Source organism: Ranitomeya imitator, chromosome 6 (genome assembly GCF_032444005.1).
Source record: "Ranitomeya imitator isolate aRanImi1 chromosome 6, aRanImi1.pri, whole genome shotgun sequence".
Taxonomy (NCBI): domain Eukaryota; kingdom Metazoa; phylum Chordata; class Amphibia; order Anura; family Dendrobatidae; genus Ranitomeya; species Ranitomeya imitator.
In genome coordinates this window covers 336,992,459-337,006,415 of record NC_091287.1, presented here as the reverse complement: position 1 = coordinate 337,006,415, position 13,957 = coordinate 336,992,459, and the positions used below count along the sequence as shown (strand labels likewise).

General features: G+C 44.1%; 1 protein-coding gene across 2 annotated transcripts in view; it reads left to right on the top strand.

Annotated features, from left to right (window-relative positions):
• Nucleotides 1–9,378, top strand: part of LOC138642602 (eukaryotic translation initiation factor 2A) — a 49,757-nt gene extending 40,379 nt beyond the window's left edge. For both annotated transcript variants that reach the window (XM_069730864.1, XM_069730865.1), the window contains exons 11-14: nt 5,825–5,935; nt 6,474–6,590; nt 8,120–8,185; nt 9,198–9,378. In XM_069730864.1, the coding sequence (XP_069586965.1) occupies nt 5,825–5,935; nt 6,474–6,590; nt 8,120–8,185; nt 9,198–9,263 (360 nt within the window). In that variant the 3' untranslated portion in view covers nt 9,264–9,378. The remainder of the gene's footprint in view (nt 1–5,824; nt 5,936–6,473; nt 6,591–8,119; nt 8,186–9,197) is intronic.
• The last annotated feature ends 4,579 nt before the right edge of the window (nt 9,379–13,957 follow it).

Sequence of the window (13,957 nt, the reverse complement as noted above, 5' to 3'; positions counted from 1 at the left end):
CAACATCCAGGGGGGTCCCTCTGTGGTTGCGGGAGGTGCAGCGCGAACCCTCCCTAAATCAAGCGTCAGTCTGCACACTGCACCGCCATCGGGCGTGCAGGAATCGCGCTTCAGGGGCTGCATAGGACCGGGGGTGCCGGTCAGCAGCGCCATATCTGCTTCCGGGCGCCGCTTTTGCGCATGCCCGGTATCCAGCTGGTCTCGCGAGGACACAGGCTCTGAGGTCGTGCGCCGGTATGCGCAGGCGCCGGCGGGGCTTCCGGCTGCGCGCTGGGTGCGCTCTGCGCAGGCGCCGGAGGGGCTTCTGGCCGGGCGCTTGATGCGCTATGCGCAGGCGCCGGTAGGACTTCCGGCGGGCGGTTCGATCTGCGCAGGCGCCGGCGGGATTACCGCTAGAGCGCCTTTGAGCAGTGTGTGGCTCGGATTATTGCGCAGGCGCCGGCGTTCGGCGCTCCTCCTACGACCGTCGCTACTGCGCAAGTGCAGGGAAGCGGCGGGAGGATTCAAATAGAAGAACCCTCATCCTCCCAGTGGCTCTGCAGTAGTAGGCAGGAGCCTCAAGGGGAATAGGAGCGCCAACTCAGCCGAGTTTCAAGGCACGCAGACCAGCAGCAGTATGAGCGACCCGGCATCACCTCTGCCCGAATCACCTCCACCTGCAGTATCGCCGCAGCAGCAGCAAAAAAGGCGACAGCAGAAGGGGCACCAGGACACCAGCAAAGAATGCCAAAGGTCTCAACACAGTAAGGAGTCCAGTACGGCGTCGGGGAAAAAGCCAGAGGCAGAGAACCCCCAATCGGTATTTATGGGTCCTGGAGGTGGTAAGTGGATCTTCGTGAATGTCAGAGACAGTAAGAGTGTTATTTGTCTCTTTTAGGGGAGGAAAAGCGTAGCTAAAACTAAACACAAAAGTTGCGCCATCTGTAGAGAGGATCTTCCACCTACATGGGATAAGAGACTATGCAATACTTGCATTCAGCAGACTGTATCTGAAAACCTTCCAGGGTTTGCATCAGATCTTAAGAGCCTAATTAAAGAGCAAGTAGAGGACACTTTTAAGTCACTAAAAAGTGGGAAAAAAAGGAGAAAGACCAGGCATAGGTCTCCATCTCCAGTCTCAAAATCCGAAAGTGATAGTGAGAGTTCAGTGTCCTCCGACTCCTCCGACTCATCTTTGTCATCTACTTCTTTCTCGGGGGGACATAACTGTTTCCCTCTGGAGGATACTGATGGCCTCATAAAGGCAGTGAGAAGTACTATGGGATTGGTAGACTCCCATCCTAAAAAAACAGTACAAGACATCATGTTTGGGGGCCTAGAACAGAAAAAGAGGAGAGCTTTTCCGCTTAACGAAGCAATTTCAGCCTTAATTAAGAAGGAATGGAAGAAGCCCATGAGGAAGACCCTCTTAACTCCAAAAAGGAAATACCCCTTCGAGGAAGAATCGTGCTCCTTTTGGGAAAAGGCCCCCAAATTAGATGTAGCAATTGCTAAAGCCTCAAAGAAATTCGCCCTCCCGTTTGAGGACATGGGGGTTCTAAAAGACCCCATGGACAAGAAGGCAGATGCCTTTCTCAAAGGCTCCTGGGAGGCAGCGGGAGGAGGCCTGAAGCCGGCAGTTGCAGCAGCATACACTTCTCGCTCTCTGATGATCTGGCTGAACCAACTAGAGGGTCAATTAAAGGGGAAAACTTCCCGGGACTCAATTCTGAACACATTACCTGTAATGAGGGGGGCTGCGGCTTTCCTAGCAGATGCCTCGGCCGACTCCATCAGGCTATCCGCCAGAGCAGCAGTGTTTGCCCTCTGGCTTAAGAATTGGCCGGGCGACCTTCAAACAAAAACAAAACTCTGTACCATCCCCTGTGAAGGAGAGTTCCTGTTCGGGTCGACTCTAGATGACATCTTGGAAAAAGCCGAGGACAAGAAAAAATCCTTCCCCTCTCTGGGTCTCCCCTCTTATCGGAAGCCCTTTCGGAACAAGAGGTTTTTCCGTAAGAACCCAGGGAGAGGCCAGGGGAAGTGGGAAGATAAGAAAAATAAGAATAAAGGATTTATCTTCAACAAAAACCTCAATGACAGCAAAAAACCTCCACAATGAAGGTTCACCCCAGGTGGGGGGGAGATTATCTCTCTTTCTCCCAGCCTGGAAAAAGATTACCTCCAGTCAATGGATCCTAAACATCATAGAATCAGGACTGAGGTTAACATTCAAGAAGTACCCTCGTCCCTCTTTCAAGATGACATCTACCAGATCCTCGGCAGAAGAACAGCTAACACTAGAAAACGAGATTGTGGGGTTAGTAAAAAAAGGAGTACTCCTAGAAGTTCCCCCCCAAGAAAGAGGACAAGGGTACTATTCACCTCTATTCCTGAGAAAGAAACCAGATGGTTCCTTCAGGACCATTATCAATCTGAAGAATCTAAACAATTACTTAGAGGTTCAAGCATTCAAAATGGAAACGATAAAGTCATCGATCAAAATGCTTTTTCCTCAGTGCTTCATGGTGGTCCTGGACCTGAAGGACGCATATTATCATGTCCCAATACACAAGGAGCACCAAAGATTCCTCAGAATGGCAATCCACATCAAGGGAGTCCTAAGCCACTTCCAGTTCACAGCCCTTCCATTTGGCCTAGCAATAGCCCCGAGGGTCTTTACAAAGCTGGTCGCGGAGGTAATGGCTCACCTCAGGGAAAAAAACACCCTGATCGTACCATATCTGGACGATTTCCTGGTGATAGGCTCCTCCCCGCAACATTGCAAGAATCAACTAGATTTAGTGATTCATTCTCTAAAAGACCTGGGCTGGCTAATAAACCTAGAGCAATCCAGACTAGTGCCTTCTCAGGTTCAGGAATACCTAGGTCTCACTCTAGACTCCAGAAAAATGGAATGCCGGCTCCCAGAGAGCAAATTACAAAAGATAAAAAGCTTCGCATCAAGAGTACAATCTCTCCCCTCTATAACTCTCCGACAGGGTATGTCACTGTTAGGCTCTATGACCTCTTGCATCCCGGCAGTCCAGTGGGCCCAACTACATTCGAGGGATCTCCAATGGCAGCTACTGTCAGAGCAAATCCTCCTAGGAGAGCATTTAGACGGGCGGTTAACATTGTCTCCTCGCACCAATCTCTCTCTGACTTGGTGGACATTGCAGGAAAATCTTTCCCAGGGAGTCCCATGGGTAATCCCGATATCAAAAGTCCTAACCACGGACGCAAGCCCCTCAGGGTGGGGGGCTCATCTGGGCGACCTAGTAGCTCAGGGCATTTGGTCTCCATCCCTTGCAAACAATTCCTCCAACATGAAGGAACTCCTGGCAGTAAAACTTGCCCTTCAGGAATTCTTGTGAGTCCTTCAATCTCACCATGTAAGGGTGATGTCGGACAATCAGGTGGTAGTATCTTACATAAACCATCAGGGGGGAACCCGTTCCAAAAGTCTAATGGAAGTGGCCAACTCGATCCTTCAAATAGCCGAAAACAACCTTTTATCCCTGACAAGCCTACACATAAAAGGGATAGACAATTACAAGGCAGACTTCCTCAGTCGATCCAGCCTAAAACAGGGGGAATGGGAACTAAATCCAGAAATATTTACCCAGATCACGCAAAAATGGGGTGTTCCCAAAATAGATCTCTTCGCGAGCCATTTAAACAAAAAAGTAGCCTCCTTTTGCTCCCTATCTCCCCTGGGGAACCCAGTAGCTGTGGATGCTTTCCTGATTTCTTGGGGTCACCATCTGGTCTATGCCTTTCCTCCTCTCATTCTGATTCCAGCAGTGCTGAGGAAGATTCGGGAGGACGGGGCGCTGGTCATCTTAATTGCCCCGTTTTGGCCGAAGAGACCTTGGTTCTCATGGATGAGGAAGATGTCAATATCCGACCCTTGGGTATTACCAGACCTCCAGGGTCTGTTGTCACAGGGCCCAATCTATCATCCGCAGGTCAAGAACTTACACTTGACAGCCTGGCTCTTGAGAGGAAAATATTAGAAAGCAGAGGATTCTCTTCAGGGTTAATCTCAACTCTGTTGAAAAGTAGGAAGGCGGTTACAACAAAACAGTACGGCAAAATATGGAAAAAGTTCCTGTCCTTTTCAGGTACTAAAATAGGGAAAGAAATTCCCATTAATGCCATATTAGAGTTCCTACAAAATGGATTGGAAATGGGTTTAGCCACCAGTACCCTAAAAGTTCATGTGGCAGCATTAGGTGCCCTATTCAATTTTGACTTAGCTTCAAATAGGTGGGTCTCTAGATTCATTAGGGCGGCAGGAAGATCTAGGCCTCTGCCAGTAAAAGTGGTTCCTCAATGGGACTTAAATTTGGTCCTTAATGCCCTGACTAGTTCCCCATTTGAACCATTACATGAATCTACAATAAAAACGCTATCTCTCAAAACAGCTCTTTTTGTCGCCCTCACTTCTGCCCGTAGGGTCAGCGACTTACAGGCCCTTTCAGCCAATCCCCCTCACACACAATTTCTAGAGGATAGGGTTGTTCTAAAAACAGACCCAGCATATCTCCCGAAAGTGGCTTCAAAATTTCACAGGTCTCAAGAGATATCTCTCCCCTCCTTCTGTCCTAATCCTAAAAATGAGGAACAAAATCTACATACACTAGATGTAAGGAGATGTCTCTTACATTACCTAGAAGTCACTAGCGAGAGTAGGGAGGATTCCTCTCTGTTTGTGTGTTTCCAGGGTCCCCGGAAGGGGAAAAAAGCATCTAAAGCCACCATAGCAAGATGGATCACAGACGCCATCAGTCTCTCATACTCAGCAAGTGGGATGTCCGTTCCCGGGGAGGTTAAGGCTCACTCAACAAGGGCAGTAGCGACTTCCTGGGCGGAGAAGGCTGGAGCTTCCATAGACCAGATATGTAGAGCTGCTACCTGGTCCTCACCATCCACATTCTATAGGCACTATAGATTGGACTTAATCTCCTCTTCAGACCTTACTTTTGGTAAAAGGGTTCTGGAGGCGGTGGTCCCTCCCTGAATGTACTATCTATGTAATTCTCTCCGTGGTGCCGTCATGGGCGATCAGAGAAAAATATAGTTCTTACCGATAACGGTATTTCTCTGAGCCCATGACGGCACCCGTACATTCCCTCCCTTCACTTATGGGTGCACACGTTGAAATAGTGCCATAGTCTATTATAAGTTTAAAGTCACGCGGTATCTTGTTATGCTAAACAGTTAAAATTTTACAAATGTCTTAGTAGTCTCCCATCGTTATCTATGTAAACAACTGATGCAGGAGAGTGGTACCGCCTTTTTATCCGTAGGTTTCCTGTCCTTGGTGGGCGGATCCCCTCTCTCCGTGGTGCCGTCATGGGCTCAGAGAAATACCGTTATCGGTAAGAACTATATTTTTTTTCCCCATTTTTCAATACATTGGATAGTAAAATGATTGATGTCATAAAAAATGTCAACTTTTCCCACAATAAAACAAGCCCTCATATGGCTATGTCAATGGAAAAATAAAAGTTATCGCTCTTCGAAGAAGGGGAGTTCAAACCTAAGCACTAAAATCTGCTCAGTCCTTCCGAGGTTAACAAATGTTTGAAAAGAGGCATATATTAAGTTGCTTGTAGAGAGTCTGTCTCTGTATTGTGTATGGGGGGATTCTGGATCCTCAAACAATGACAGGTTTTAAAGAAAAGGGCCAGACATGTTAGATTTTCCCAGAAAACTCCAAATGTGTGGGCCTCAAAACACATAACCTGCAATACAGAGAAGCCACCAAAGCTCTTTTATCAGAAAATGTAGAGATGAATATCGTATTTGTGCTCATAGTTGTTTCTGTTCGTTTCAGCATGAAGAGGAACCTCCGCAGAGCACAAAGCCTCAGTCCACCGACAAGCCGATATCCAAAACTGCTTTAAAGAACCAAAAGAAGAGAGAAGCAAAGAAAGCTGCTAAGCAGGTATTCCAGGCCTGGTGCCAATGCTGTGTTCCGACCAATGGGGACGAGACAAGTCGTACAAGGAGGACCTGTTGCCACACCACCAAAATGTGTGTGATGATAGTCACTGCATTCCTTATGACGTTGTCCTGGGTGTTGCTTTGGAGATCCCATTTCAAATCCTTTTTCTCCTCTATACGTAAAATATGACCCATAAAATGCCAGAAAGTTTGTCACACGTAACATGGCATTTAAAAAAAACAAACAGTTGGCATCTGAAAGACCTGCTGCCATTTTATCAAAGGGGTCTGGATGGTTTTTTTTTTCTCACATTTTAGATACATGTCATTGATTTCTATTATAAGAAAAAATGTTGTCGGTCCTGTTTTGAAAAATTCTGCAGTTCATGTTTTTCAATACAGTGACAGAAGCAGACCTTGGCAAGTGCATGGCCAAATTCCAGCTCGGCAGATTCTTTTTTGCTAAGATGTATATTAGCAAATGTATGGAAAAATGTAATGTCAATTTAGCCACATGAAGATTGCATTTCTTCTTCCAGGAGGCCAAAGCAGATGAACCGACTGAGCCAGTCTTGCAAGTTAGCCAGAACATTGCCCCAACCACTGTAATAACTGGAGACCCCGAAACTGATAAAAAGATTAAGAATCTGAAAAAGGTAAGCAGCTACTACCTATGATTCCTCAGGGCTGGTTTTCGGGAAGTATAATTCGGACATCTATAGTACCAATTTCCATCAGTTTACCTTTATTTTGTCCGCCCTTATCATGTCCTAAAGAAAAAGCATTCCTAAAAATGTTGTCGTAATTGCCAGCATTATTTACTCTGAGCTATGATAATTACTTTCAGAATAAAGAAATGCTCCACTTAGTTTTCACTGCTTTCCGTTTCAAAAAAGAAGTGTTACTGACATGCTAATCATGCTGATACCATATACTTCTAATTTTAGCAGTATTGTCATAGTGAGTTGTGTGTGTGGCCAAAATCCAGGTCATAGTCCTCTTACTAATAAAGGGAGTTGTGTGTGTGTGGCCAAAATCCAGGTCATAGTCCTCTTACTAATAAAGGGAGTTGTGTGTGTGGCCAAAATCCAGGTCATAGTCCTCTTACTAATATAGGGAGTTGTGTGTGTGTGTGTGTGTGTGTGTGTGTGTGTGTGTGTGTGCGTGTGGCCAAAATCCAAGTCATAGTCCTCTTACTAATATAGGGAGTTGTGTGTGTGTGTGTGTGTGTGTGTGTCCAAAATCCAGATCATAGTCCTCTTACTAATTCCCTTGAATACTGATTATAATTTTTACCAATAAAGAATTTCTGTGATTTTTCTTAATCATTTATGACTCTGCCACTCCTGTTATGTTCTTTTGACTTTGGGGCTTTCAGCTGTAGTTTGTCCGTCTGCTATTAACGTAGATATTGTTTTAGAAACAAAAACACATGGGCTACTTGCACAGTGAACAAGTCTGTAGAAACCTGTTCACACACCACCAAGAAACTTGAAGACACAAAAGCGCACAGCGAGGTCAAAAATACTCTGTTGTAAAAAAAAGTCACAGTAAATAAGCAAGTGCTAGTCAAAAAATGAAAAAAATACAGGGTATTTAGTTAATGTTTTTTTGCAAAAAAAATGTATATTAAAGGGACTCCTGAATTTGTCACCTGAATTTGGAGGGAACAATCTTCAGCCATAGGGGCGGGGTTATCTGGTGTTTGATTCACCCTTTCCTTACCCGCTGGCTGCATGCTGGCTGCAATATTGGAGAAGTTCATTCTCTGTCCTCCATAGTACATGCCTGCAATTCAGGAAAGGGTGCATCAAATACCAGAAAACCCCGCCCCTATGGCTGAAGATTGTTCCCTCCAAATTCAGGTGACATCTGATGTATTTAAAACCTGATCATCTGTATAGTACCTGTATAAGCAGGGTTCAGAGAGAAATTATCCATGTGGACATGCGAGATGGAACAGCTTTAGTGCAAATGGCCCACAGAGGAGTGGTGGACTCCCCAGTCTTGTAGTCCTCTTACTACCGTAATTCCCTTGAATGCTGATTATAATTTTTACCAATAAAGAATTTCTGTGATTTTTCTTTATCATTTATGACTCTGCCACTCCTGTTATGTTCTTTTGACTTTGGGGCTTTCAGCTGTAGTTTGTCCGTCTGCCATTAACGTAGATATTGTTTTGCAGAAACTGAAAGCTATTGAGCAACTGAAAGATTTACAAGCATCTGGCAAGTCATTGGAAAAGAACCAGGTAAATGTGTCCTTCCCTAGGCAACCATTCATCTTAGAAAATGTGTCCTTAGAAAATGATTTATGGTTTAAATGATGTTTTTGTATTAAATGTATTCTTTTATAACATTTTGCAATACTTAAACCTGAATTAAACCTATAAATTAGGAAGCTTACACTTTTCACACTCCTTCCTATGTATGTAACCCAAAATGGTACCAATAAAAACAAGACTCGTCCCACAATAAAACAAGCCATCATGCAGCGCCACTGACTAGGTTACAGGTCTCCGAATTTGAAGACCCAATCAAACTTTTTTTTCTTAATTATGTTTTATAAAAGCAGTAAAGTATAATAAAAAAAGGACCTCAAATTTGGTAACGGTGTATTTGTACTGACTAATGATGAGCGAACATGCTCAGATAAGGTGTTATCCGAGCATGCTTGGGTGCTAAGCGAGTGACTTCGGCGTGCTCAATTTATATGTTCGAGTTCCTGTGCCTGTGTGTCTCGCAGCTGTTCGGAGGCCTCAACACGTGCAGGGATTGCCTAACAAGTAGGAAATCCCTACATGTGTTGCGCCTGTCGAAAAAGCCAGGGGAAATGGAGCCACGAGGTCTCGAACATATTAATCGAGCATGCCAAAGTCACTCGGTTAGCACCCAAGCATACTAGGATAGCACTTTATCCGAACACAAGCGCTCATCACTTGTACTGACTTGTAGTATGAAGTCTCTAGGCCAATTTTACTACACAGTGAACAATCTAAAGACTAAACCAGAGGAAAAATTATGAAACTGACATTTTGTTTCACTGTTTTTCTCCATATTGAATTCTATTTTCTGTTTTCAGTACATTACATGGTAAAGTGAATGCTGACATTGAAAACTATAACTTGTACCATAAAAAATTCCCTTTACAGCCCCCAAAAGTTTAACATAATTTCCACCATTAGTTACATTGCATGCGTGCATATTAATTGGTAGGTAAGATATTGTTATGATTTTTATCTAATTGTATGCTCCCATTCACAGATTGATAAGATGCAGAAGGAGGACACACTTCTGAAGGAACTGGAAGACTTAGAGCTTGGAGTATAATATCAGTATTATGATTGACATACGAAGACGTGTTTTGTACATGGAAGCAAAGGATTAATGGACATTGTTTAAAGTTTTATCTTATGTTGGATTTACAATATAGACATGCCAACCACATGGGAGTAATGTTTTTTTTTTGTCTGTTTATTTTTTATAAAGAAAAACTGCCAGAATATCCTTCATATACATTATCTACTATTCCACTCAAGGAGACGTGGAGCACATAAACAGATGTGAGGAAAAGTTTAGGCAATTTCCTATTAATAGCACTGTGAGACACAGAACCATAGGTATACGTCCTGCCACCTATGAGTCTTGACATTTTGTAAAAAAGAAATCGTTGTGTTTTCTCTGCCAGGTAAGCTGTACTCTATAGTAGTGTAGTTTCCTTCATTAATGGGAGGATACACCGTGCACTCCTCAGTAGCATTCCTCCCTGCGGATGGCACATCTACTCCTGCAACATTTCCCTGAGGGTATTGTTGCAGCAGAGTGTTAGTGACCCACAATCATGAGCGGTCACCTGCTGACAACTGAAGACATTGGGAAGGTGAGTATAATAGCATCTCTCTTCCCCAATTCTTTTTTCCTCCCCCCTATGGTCTCTCCGGGGCATCCTTGGGTTACAATCCTGCTCTTTATTCTCCCACCGATACTGTCCACAGGTGCACCGCTGCCTCTTGTGGCAGCCTGCACCTCTTTTGGCTGTATACATGTGACTGTTGATACTTTCTTAATGCATTTTTTAAGCAAATTTGTTGTTTTCCTTCTACTGTTGGGGTCCTCTGGGGCCCATTCTGGTCCTTTTTGTCAATTCCTTGTCTTTTTTCTGGGCTTCTGTCTCTAATATTTGCACTGGTGGGAGACCTAATTACATAGTAACATAGTAACATAGTTAGTAAGGCCGAAAAAAGACATTTGTCCATCCAGTTCAGCCTATATTCCATTATAATAAATACCCAGATCTACGTCCTTCTACAGAACCTAATAATTGTATGATACAATATTGTTCTGCTCCAGGAAGACATCCAGGCCTCTCTTGAACCCCTCGACTGAGTTCGCCATCACCACCTCCTCAGGCAAGCAATTCCAGATTCTCACTGCCCTAACAGTAAAGAATCCTCTTCTATGTTGGTGGAAAAACCTTCTCTCCTCCAGACGCAAAGAATGCCCCCTTGTGCCCGTCACCTTCCTTGGTATAAACAGATCCTCAGCGAGATATTTGTATTGTCCCCTTATATACTTATACATGGTTATTAGATCGCCCCTCAGTCGTCTTTTTTCTAGACTAAATAATCCTAATTTCGCTAATCTATCTGGGTATTGTAGTTCTCCCATCCCCTTTATTAATTTTGTTGCCCTCCTTTGTACTCTCTCTAGTTCCATTATATCCTTCCTGAGCACCGGTGCCCAAAACTGGACACAGTACTCCATGTGCGGTCTAACTAGGGATTTGTACAGAGGCAGTATAATGCTCTCATCATGTGTATCCAGACCTCTTTTAATGCACCCCATGATCCTGTTTGCCTTGGCAGCTGCTGCCTGGCACTGGCTGCTCCAGGTAAGTTTATCATTAACTAGGATCCCCAAGTCCTTCTCCCTGTCAGATTTACCCAGTGGTTTCCCGTTCAGTGTGTAATGGTGATATTGATTCCCTCTTCCCATGTGTATAACCTTACATTTATCATTGTTAAACCTCATCTGCCACCTTTCAGCCCAAGTTTCCAACTTATCCAGATCCATCTGTAGCAGAATACTATCTTCTCTTGTATTAACTGCTTTACATAGTTTTGTATCATCTGCAAATATCGATATTTTACTGTGTAAACCTTCTACCAGATCATTAATGAATATGTTGAAGAGAACAGGTCCCAATACTGACGCCTGCGGTACCCCACTGGTCACAGCGACCCAGTTAGAGACTATACCATTTATAACCACCCTCTGCTTTCTATCACTAAGCCAGTTACTAACCCATTTACACACATTTTCCCCCAGACCAAGCATTCTCATTTTGTGTACCAACCTCTTGTGCGGCACGGTATCAAACGCTTTGGAAAAATCGAGATATACCACGTCCAATGACTCACCGTGGTCCAGCCTATAGCTTACCTCTTCATAAAAACTGATTAGATTGGTTTGACAGGAGCGATTTCTCATAAACCCATGCTGATATGGAGTTAAACAGTTATTCTCATTGAGATAATCCAGAATAACATCCCTCAGAAACCCTTCAAATATTTGAGGCCGTGGTTTAATTGCTGCAACCGTTGCCCATACTACCTCTAGGCAGCCCACTGTCACACTGGTCACCTATTTCTGTGGTTTGTACTGTAACAAATGTTTACCGTGAGACCAATCATGCTCCTTATGTGTCCAGTGCCTTAACCTTCTGCCTCCTCAGAAATCCTCAGATTAAGCTCTCCCTTCTCAGAATGGGTCAGGTGTTTGAACCAGTCTATAAGTAACTTGGCCAGCTTCTCCCAATCTATCATAGATACCCTGGAAACCTTGCCAGCCCTTGCATGTCGGTGTTCTCTTGCCCAATCAGTCCAGTCCCTCGTCTGCTCTATCTCTGTCTCCCTCCTACCCAGAGATGCTCTTACTGGTGCTGTATGATGTCTTTCCATAGATTCTTTATGATTTTTGGTTTTCTCGTAACACCCAAGGCAATGCTACAGCAGATGAGACCACTTCTCACTTTGCCAAGTCTGAATGACTAGAATGCTAAACTAGCCTTGGCCATGCAGGACCTTGTCCTTAAATTGTAAAGTATCCCTCACTGCACGAATGAGTCCGCCTTTCTTTTGCAAGAAACAGTTTCCTTCCATCAGAACCCCCAACAACGCATTACCTTTCCCAGCCACAAATATTTTGGTAATATTCTTAAAAAGTGGAAACAGTAGGATAGAACCATGCTCATCAAGTTGCAACATGCAATCTGTGGATTTTTGCCCCTTTATTATGTGGAGTCCCTCAATAACCCCCATCTGTGGACGTCGGACACTCAGACCATCCTCATGGAGTCGGTTTCTAACCGTTTGTGCAGACACATGCACATTTGTGGCCTGCTGGAGGTTATTTTGCAGGGCTCTGGCAGTGCTCTTCCTGTTCCTCCTTGCACAAAGGCTGAGGTAGTGGTCCTGCTGCTGAGTTGTTGCCCTCCTACGGCTCCCTCCACGTCTCCTGGTGTACTGGCCTGTCTCCTGGTAGCGCCTCCAGCCTCTGGACACTACGCTGACACACAGCAAACCTTCTTTCCACAGCTCGCATTGATGTGCCATCTTGGATGAGCTACACTACCTGAGCCACTTGTGTGGGTTGCAGAGTCCGTCTCATGCTACCCCGAGTGTGAAAGCACAACCAACGATTCAAAAGTGACCAAAACATCAGCCAGAAAGCATTGGTACTGAGATGTGGTCTGTGGTCCCCACCTGCAGAACCACTCCTTTATTGCGGGTGTCTTGATAATTGTCAATAATTTCCATCTGTTGTCTATTCCATTTGCACAAAAGCATGTGAAATTGATTGTCAAACGGTGTTGCTTCCCAAGTGGACAGTTTGATTTAACTGAAGTTTGTTTTACTTGGAGTTATATTCTGTTGTTTAAGTGTTAACGCCAAAGAAGATCAGATATGTAAAAGGGAAATTATAAACTGTGTAACATATTGTCCCCTTAAAAATATAGTTTTAATTAAATTACCATAAAAATACCGATACCCAGTGAAACAAACAAAAAATACTCAAAGAATCTAATAGTGCACCTAGCCTATTACAATGACCCTACGCTTAACTGCTGTCCCTTCCTAGCAGTGGAGGTTGGCACCCGGATAGAATTTTTGGCGCCCCCACTCCGCGGCGGCTCTCACCTTCTCACCCTGTTAAATAACTAGCAAACTATAGGTGGGAAAACAATGAGCATATAAAACAAATGAAAACAAGCGTAAGGTAAGAAAAACTAAGGTGCTCAGGACAAATAGGACAACTTTTGCGGTCAAATTTCTCCTGCTACCCTTGTGAAATTAAAAATTTGGGGGCTAAAAAATCATTTTTGTGGGAAACAATGATTTTTTTATTTTTCACGACTCTGCGTTATAAACTTTAGTGAAACACTTGGGGGATCAAAGTTCTCACAACGCATCTAGATAAGTTCCTTGGGGGGGGTCTAGTTTCCAAAATGGGGTAACTTGTGTGAGGGTTTCTACTGTTTAGGTACATCAGTGGCTCTGAAAACGCAACATGATGCCCGCAGACCATTCCATCAAAGTCTGCATTTCAAAACGCCACTACTTCACTTCTGAGCCCCGACGTGTACCCAAACAGTAGTTTTCTCCCACATGTGGGGTCCAATTTCTCCGGATACCCTCGGGAAATAAAAAATTGTGGGCTAAAAGATAATTTTTTGTGGAAAAAAAATATATTTTTTAATTTTCACAGCTCTACTTTATAAACTTTAGTGAAACAATTCGGGGTTCAAAGTGCTCACCACACATCTAGATAAGTTCCTTAAGGGGTCTACTTTCCAAAATGGTGTCACTTTTGGGGAATTCCACTGTTTAGGCACATCAGGGGCTCTTCAAGCGAGACATGGCGTCCTATCTCAGTTCCAGCCAATTTTGCATTGAAAAGTCAAACGGCGCTCCTTCTCTTCTGAGCTCTGCCATGCGCCCAAACAGTAGTTTATCTCCACATAT